The 7,801-nt window shown below is 30.5% G+C and overlaps 1 protein-coding gene across 1 annotated transcript in view; it reads right to left on the bottom strand.

The window, feature by feature from the left end:
- Window positions 1-4,707: 4,707 nt before the first annotated feature.
- Window positions 4,708-7,801, bottom strand: part of LOC146539933 (lachesin-like) — a 71,833-nt gene continuing 68,739 nt past the window's right edge. The window contains exon 9 of the mRNA XM_085207786.1: window positions 4,708-6,908. Within this exon, the coding sequence (XP_085063912.1) occupies window positions 6,724-6,908 (185 nt within the window). The 3' untranslated portion in view covers window positions 4,708-6,723. The remainder of the gene's footprint in view (window positions 6,909-7,801) is intronic.

The following is a 7,801-nucleotide window of genomic DNA, read 5'->3' as shown; positions in this document are numbered from 1 at the left end:
TTATATTTTTGTTTTAAAACAATGAACTTTTTGTAATACTGTAAATGATAACTGTGCATTGTGTCACTATTTAAAAAAATGTCACTGTATTTAAAATTCATTTTTTGGCGAAACAATAATAACATAATTTTACACTTTTGGAGAGATTCCTTGTTAAATTCTATCACATTTTCACTCCTGCCGCACAAAAAACACATCTTCATTTTTGTCAAGTAAAAACGTCTTTACTCCAAAACGAAAGGTTATAAGTAACTAAGTAATATGCTCAAAAACAACTCATTTGGCCATCTGCACTTTCATTGCATTTAGAAACAATACATCTTCGAAAATAATTTTATTGCATTTGGTTTGCTTTGTATCGCGCCGCAAAATGTTTATCTATAGTAAAAAATAGCCAACTAATTGATATTTGCCGACTCTTGGTCATAAACCGTAAATAGCGTTTATTAGTCGGCATTACTGTCGGATTTTCTTCGAATTTATTTTGCTAACCTAGTTTTGTTTATTATAATTCTATTATATATATTTCTTTCCGGTGCAAATTATTAAAAATTGCGTGAGAAAAAAAAAATTGCGGCAAGCCTTGTCAAATCAAACAAGTAGAGGACGAAGAGAGAGAGAGTTCATTGAAATGTATTTTTCAATATAATTAATAAAAAAAATATCCACAATAATGGTCACCCTTCATTATATTAAGGGAACATGATGTATATGTATATATATTAATAGTTTATAGTAGATCAATATTTGTAAACATTTATTTAACTAGATAATTTAATTGTTTCAAAATGGTAATTTAAATTAATAAATAAATATTAGTATTTAGAAAATAGATTTTGCAAAGACTCAATATTATAGATTCATTATTTTACTTTAAAAATAAGGATGATTTCTTCTGCCCCATGATCTTTAAATAGTTTTCTGCGTGTACTTAATATGATTAAAATCATCATTTAACAGGTGAACAATTAGAATAAACATTGATTTTAAGATTGACCTTCTATTATATAATATTTTACTTTAAAAAATGAGGCAGGCCGCGCATTTCATCGTCTATTCTCATAGTCAAACGGAACCGGAATAAAATATTTCAAACGCTGGCAACCCCTGTTTGCGCCAGGAATTTTCCAGGCAACCCTGTTTTATAGTGTTCAGAAAAAAATAAGCTTTAATTTGATATATAATTCATTAAAAAAACACATGAGTGCAAATTATTAACATTTAGTGACATGTTTAAACCAGGCAACCCTAGACTTGCGGCAGACTGAGAGCTGGCAACCCTTAATTTTCCAATTCCTTATGGGATTATCTTTCAAATGATGTGCGATTCATATAAAAAACGTATTGGTGCAATTTTCTCCAAAAACGAGTTACGAAAAAATGTAATTAAAGGTGATTGCGGCAGGATTCTTCTAGGCAACCCAGGTGTAATCTGTTGTACTAATCATGTTTTATTCATTAATATAGGTTAAATTAAGAAAACTGGTATATACAGGATTCAACGACCGGATCCCAGGGTAATAGTTCACGTTTCACTTTCACGCAAAAACTACTGAACAACGTTAGATGAAACTTTACTGTAATATGAGTTATCGCTTATACATAGGAATAGCATATAGGCTATAATTTAGGTAAAGAGCTTGCATAATTTGGCTGTAATATAACAATACCTTTAAATAGGTGAAGCCACGTCTGGGTCGCTAGGTGATAATAAATATTGTTATGGTCGGGTCTTTTGAATGAATAGAATTCGAGTCAAATTGTCAATTTTGGGACATATAAATTGAGAGTAAATTCCAATTAAGTATTAACTACTTCTAGTTTCTAAAAATACTGAATTACTCAGTTAATAAATAATTATATAATTAGTTAAAACCTTTGAAATTGCTTACAAAAAAAAACAAGTTCTTTAACTTCTTTCTAGAATGTTTAATCAAGTCTGCAAAAATTTTAAAACATTGGCAAAGTACTTTATTAAATAAGAAAATTGATGTATTGAGTACATCAATCGAACTTATTGATTCATCGAGTAAAGCTTAAAAAGGTATAAAATTGTCAATTTCCATTCTAGACATTTTATAGATAGTAGAAATCGGCTTCCTTTATGAAATATTCCCGCCACTGACATAGTAAATCTTTTGGAGCGCTGACGTACCTGATGGTGGACCTGTCAGGAACGTTTTTAAAAAATTACTTTCGCTTGACAGTACACCGGTACGGAATGCACCCAGCAAAATACTGAACAGCCAGGAATGGTTTTGATTTATGATCATTTTTGAAAATAACTGCATTTACCTCATGAACTTGTTCGTGAAAGAAATCTTTTATGTTATAATTGATTAATTATTGTTACATTTTATATTTGTCAAATAATTTTGTTCTAAGGTTGTTATTGTTATAACTGATTATATAAATTACAATATAAATTGAATGTAAATATTTTGCATATTTGTTCAAATTAACTTTCTATTAAATACGAATAAGTCATTTTACAGTTTTATATGAACGAAATAAACATTACAAATTTCAGTATAATATGCCTTAACGTTTAAAACAATCTCTATACCCTTCCGCATGTACCTCACATAATGCGTGTTGAGTTGCGAAGCTCAACGCTGCCTTTTGTCTTACCTGACCGTAAATAAAAAAAACATTCTCCTTTGAGAGATTCAAACCCAATTAACATTCAGATCGTAACCCACTGCGCAATGATAAACATTTACATGAAACTTCACACTACATACAATAAATAATTTAAACCCATATTTTTATACAAATATGACATAATAAAACAATCTTCTTCCAAATCTTCTGTCAAAGCTTCAAATAAAATGATATTAGTTCGCGCGCAAGAACATTTAGATGTCTATGACATTATTAAAGTCGGGCGCATCTCGGCCAGTGACGCTAAAATACTACGTGACTAAGTTGCAGAATTGACGTTTCCCCTGAAAAATCATCCAGTCGACTACCCACCGCCGAGTGAATAAAGAAAAAATGACGATAGCGTCCGCCCGGGACGACCATGGAATATCCTGCATAATTTATTTGGAGAAACTTTATGTTTTATATTATCCCAAACATGCCTTTCTAAAGTTAATTTATCTATTTGAAAGTTTTTTATTATTAGTAAAATGATAATTATGTATATTACTAAAAATAAAATAATTATATTGTTATAAATTAAGTTTTAGGTATAAGCTTAATGAACTGTGCACATTAGTATTTTCCCTTCTTTTATTTAAAAATCTATATATTCTTTTTTCTTTTTTCCATTTTTCGAGTCAAGTATAATGACATTAAATAAATGTATTTTTTTTTGTATTAGTATATGTAACATATTCATGGTAGCGTAGTTGTGGGTATGCTTCAGTAGACAAATCACGGAGGAGAGTTCCGCCATTCAACACGCATGTCTTAAAAATTGATTAGAAGCTGAGAAACAGTATTTTTTTCAGTTTTTTTGTCCTCTGTCCTCTGTCTGCCCTACTTGTCTGTGAAGCAGATTTTTTAATGTTACAAATACTTTTTCACCTACTAAAATTATTGTAGTAGGTGAAAATTTAGTATATTTTATATATCTTTTATAAGTGCGTCATTATAATAAACGAGACTACAATCGGAAAATAATCTTTTCGATTTAGGTCCTTAATTTCTAGATTACAGGCGCACAATGGAACACAGCCGTTCGAATATCGTATTTTCTTTTTCTCATCTATTATTCTATTCAGATCCAATTTTTCAACTTGCGCTATATTTATCATTTAAAGGCTTTATATGTCTATAGGTATTTTAAGTAATATGAATATTTTTTTTAATATATGCATATGTTAGGCAGAGGGAACCTGGGAATCTAGTGTTAAGACACTCCGCTCCCAACTTAACCGAATTCTGGAGGCATCGTGTGTTGAGTGGCGTAACTCACGCGCGCTTTACTATCGTTGCCAGAGCGAGGAAATTAAAATATGAAATATCTCATTTCCTCGATTAGGAATCGAGTCCACAACTTCTCACGTTTACCTCCGCACGTTTCTTGTGAAAGTTATTAAATAAGGGAAAAAAATAAATATATTTTCTTAATAAAAACCATCAAAATAAAAAAGGAAAATAATGTACATATTTCTACAGTTACGAGTATATTAAAAGAACTCAGATCTTAAAAAGGGCATTAGCTGTTTTCCATCGTATCAACATTTTTCTATTATTTTGTATTGAGAAATATTTTGTAATAAGGCTTTGTTAATAGTTTGAAAAGGGATAGAACGTTGACGCATTAATTCAAGTGCAACACGTAAAATGCATTAGTGGACGGCGGCCATTCGTCATTGTCCAAGCTTTCTTTGGGACAGCGCTAACCTACGGAATATTGGTACGAGTACATTAAAAGTCCATTGTGGCTGTGCCATTTTTTTTAACGAATCTAATATGTCATCTCATCCTTCATTTTTTTTCTGTTTTCTCTTCTCTGATTATTACTTGCTTAAGTTTATTTGATAATCAGATACATAATAATGGTATGGTTTCAAAATTGAGGTATGAAAAATAGATTGTAAGATGTTTTTTTTTAATTGGAAGTGATAAATGAAATACCATTTAACTACAGAAAAAAAACTTGAGGTATAACTTATTCAATTAATATTGTTAAATTAATATCGTTTATTATTTTATTTAATAAATAAAAAGAGGAGACGTTTAAATAAACACACCTTATATTTTCACATTTTATTTCAACTTTATACCAGTTTGTAAATTACACATTTATTGTCAAAGTCAACGTAAATATACATACATACTTATTAGCACAAGAGTTCAAGATGGAGACAACCAGAAATATGATTAATTTTAAGGCTTACACACACTACGTGAAAAATGAGATTATTCCAATATAATTTTTAATTAAAATTGTGAATCAGTGTGCGTTCACCTTTATATGTTTGAAATTGGCAGTACCATTCAAATAGATACAAAGACTTATTCTAATCGTAGTAAATGTTTTTTATAGTAAGTATACGATTTTCCTTTAACTAATAATATTTTTTTTAACATTTGGATGGAAAATCTATTTATAATATTAATCACAAGTAAGTATTTATTTACAAAAATGAAAGGAAGCACATTAATTTCATAATTTTTGACTTTGAAACTGCTAGTAATATCTATTCATGACTTTTAATATAGGGATATATTCTGTACAAAGGACGTTTACTTAAAAATAATATTTAATATTTTTATTTAGTAGTTATAGAAATGAAATGGATTCCGAGTTATTAATTCGTTTTCTGATTTTAATATATATCTATTAAATGTAGTGGTGTACTAAATAAATATTCAACTAGGTATTTAGGTAACCTACAATAATAAAAACTAACGTTATATTTATAAAGAATAAATAAGAAACAAATTCACTGAGTTTCACTTAAATTAAACCAACCAAAAATGTTCAATTATGGACGATTTTGTTATCCGTATACTAGTGTACAGTATAACTTCAAATTAATCATACTACCTTAATGCAAAAGAAACTTCTCAACATATTTCAAATTATTTACAAGAAAAAAAATAACTTGCTTCTTTGATTACTTTGATTTTAACTGTTTAAGCTTTTGCTTATTAGGCCGTCGTAGCGCAATTTCACAAGGGTGACTGTAACGCGATGGTTATTGGTTCGATCCTCACTCAAGGGAATGAATTATTATTTCTTAACTTTCATTTCTTCGCTGTGGCACCATGACAGTGGTCGTTGAGTTCCACAACTCAACACACAATGCCTCGAGAAATTCGGCGGTTCCCTCTGTCCACCCTGATGTCGGGATTTATCGTGAAGTTGATTTTTTTAACTGTTTAAACTATTGCTTATCATCATATAGTAACATGCATAATACACAAACAGGATTAATTAATATTCCTTTTCCTTTCAGAATTCTCATACGAGATGTATTCCACGACGAAGTACTTAAAACGGTTTACTTAAGGAAACAAAGTTTGTTGATGTTTACATGATTAGCTCGTAAATTATACATAACGCAAGCTGATTGAGCCGCGGTAACAAATTATACAAGTTAAATAGAATACGCAACTTCCATGTGGAATAACTAGGGAACATGTGAAATTTAAATATTGAAAGTTAAATAAAAGCTATATATGTTATTAGAGCGGTTGTGGTGCAGTGGCCAAGGCGTGTGACTGTAAGCACGACGATTATGAGTTCGATTCCCATTCAGAGGAATGAATATTTTCATTTCTTCGCTCTGGTAACAAGGCAAAAAACGTAGCGTTTAGCTCCGCTACTCAACACACAATGCTTCGAGAATTAGATGGAAAGTGGGGAACGGAGTATCTTAACACTAAGTTCCCTCTGCCCTGCTATATGCGGGATACAAAATATTTTTTATAATTTCAAGTCCTTAGAAGAAATATAAGAAAGGCAATAATATATTGTGTAAGTGTGTACTCATTGAATCTGTCCAATTCCTAGTTATGTTACAACCTTTATATTTAAGCGTAATAATAATTTACATATAAATTAATAAAGTATGTTTAATACATATATAACATATACAATATCAATTCATAATTATAATAATTTTAATTTTATATTTATAAAAATTAGGTTATATTATACAAAAAATAATTTAAAACAGTGGACGACGTAACAATGAATTAAAATATCATTTTTCATTCTTTATTAGCACATTCAAATCCAGTAAATTTTAAAATATATATCTATATAGTATGTATATATCTAAGAGTGGTGAGTAATATAGCGTATAGCTGTGGTGGTAGGTGTTTTAGGTACTGGTGCGCGTGGGATGCTGCTGGGCGGGTCGCGGGCAGGTTCCTCGCGCGCTGCCACGCCGCCCCTGACACCATCGGCTCGTCTGCATAGCCATTCATGCTGAGTTGAAGTCCTAGGAATAATCAACGTATATGTTAAAAATTATAAGAAAAAACGCGGCGTTGAGTTTCGCCAATCGACACACAATGTCGAAAAAACTTTGGCGGATAATGGAGGACGTCTTTATACTAAGTACGTGCCTACTCTGTCTTCTTTTGGGAAAAATCGTGAAGCTGTTTTTTTGTATTTGTACTGAACCAATATTTTTTAAAACGTGAAGCATTTTTTAGAAAAATATATTTTCATTTAAATTTATTCGTTTTGTTAAGTACTTAGAGGGAGTAGCGCTCTAAATCTTGGTATATTTTTCGTTGCTCGAAATTATTTCCATATACGGATATTGACAAAATTTTGATAATATCTGCAATTTTCTTAAATGATTCTCGTTTATAATAAAAATAAAACAATTGAATATTACATAATGATAAAGTCAATGTGTATAAGTAGATAAATAATATAAGAAACGCTTCCATAACCCTTCCCTGACAAGTGACAACTAACAATCTTAACCGCTCAAGCGCGAGACGTGAAAAGAAAAGGGATCGTAGGGCAAGTTAACGCATTAAATATTTGCTATGTTTACTTCAAAAAATATAATTCTAGAAGATGATTTACGCTTAATTCCGTGTAGCCGTATAGGCAGAGGAAAACTAGTGTCCGTTCTCTACTTTTTACGCAAATTCTACATTTCCCAGTTATTAGCGAAACGAAAATAATTCCTTTCTTTGTAATTTAGTTTTTTAAGTGGAAATTAATCCAACAATTATTGTTTATGTTATTCTATTTATAATAGATCTGGTTGATGTAGATAATAATGTTTTTTGCTAACGCTATAGCAACCTCGCTTCTCATTTTTAGCCCAATTCCGGAGGCTTGTTGTGTGGCGGAACTTAACGCCGCACTCGA

The sequence above is a fragment of the Heliconius melpomene genome, chromosome 3 (genome assembly GCF_056956725.1).
Source record: "Heliconius melpomene rosina isolate 202511_hmr_F chromosome 3, ASM5695672v1, whole genome shotgun sequence".
NCBI classification, from domain to species: Eukaryota; Metazoa; Arthropoda; class Insecta; order Lepidoptera; family Nymphalidae; genus Heliconius; species Heliconius melpomene.
Note: the sequence above shows the minus strand (reverse complement) of the source record. Positions and strands in the feature narration are given on the sequence as shown.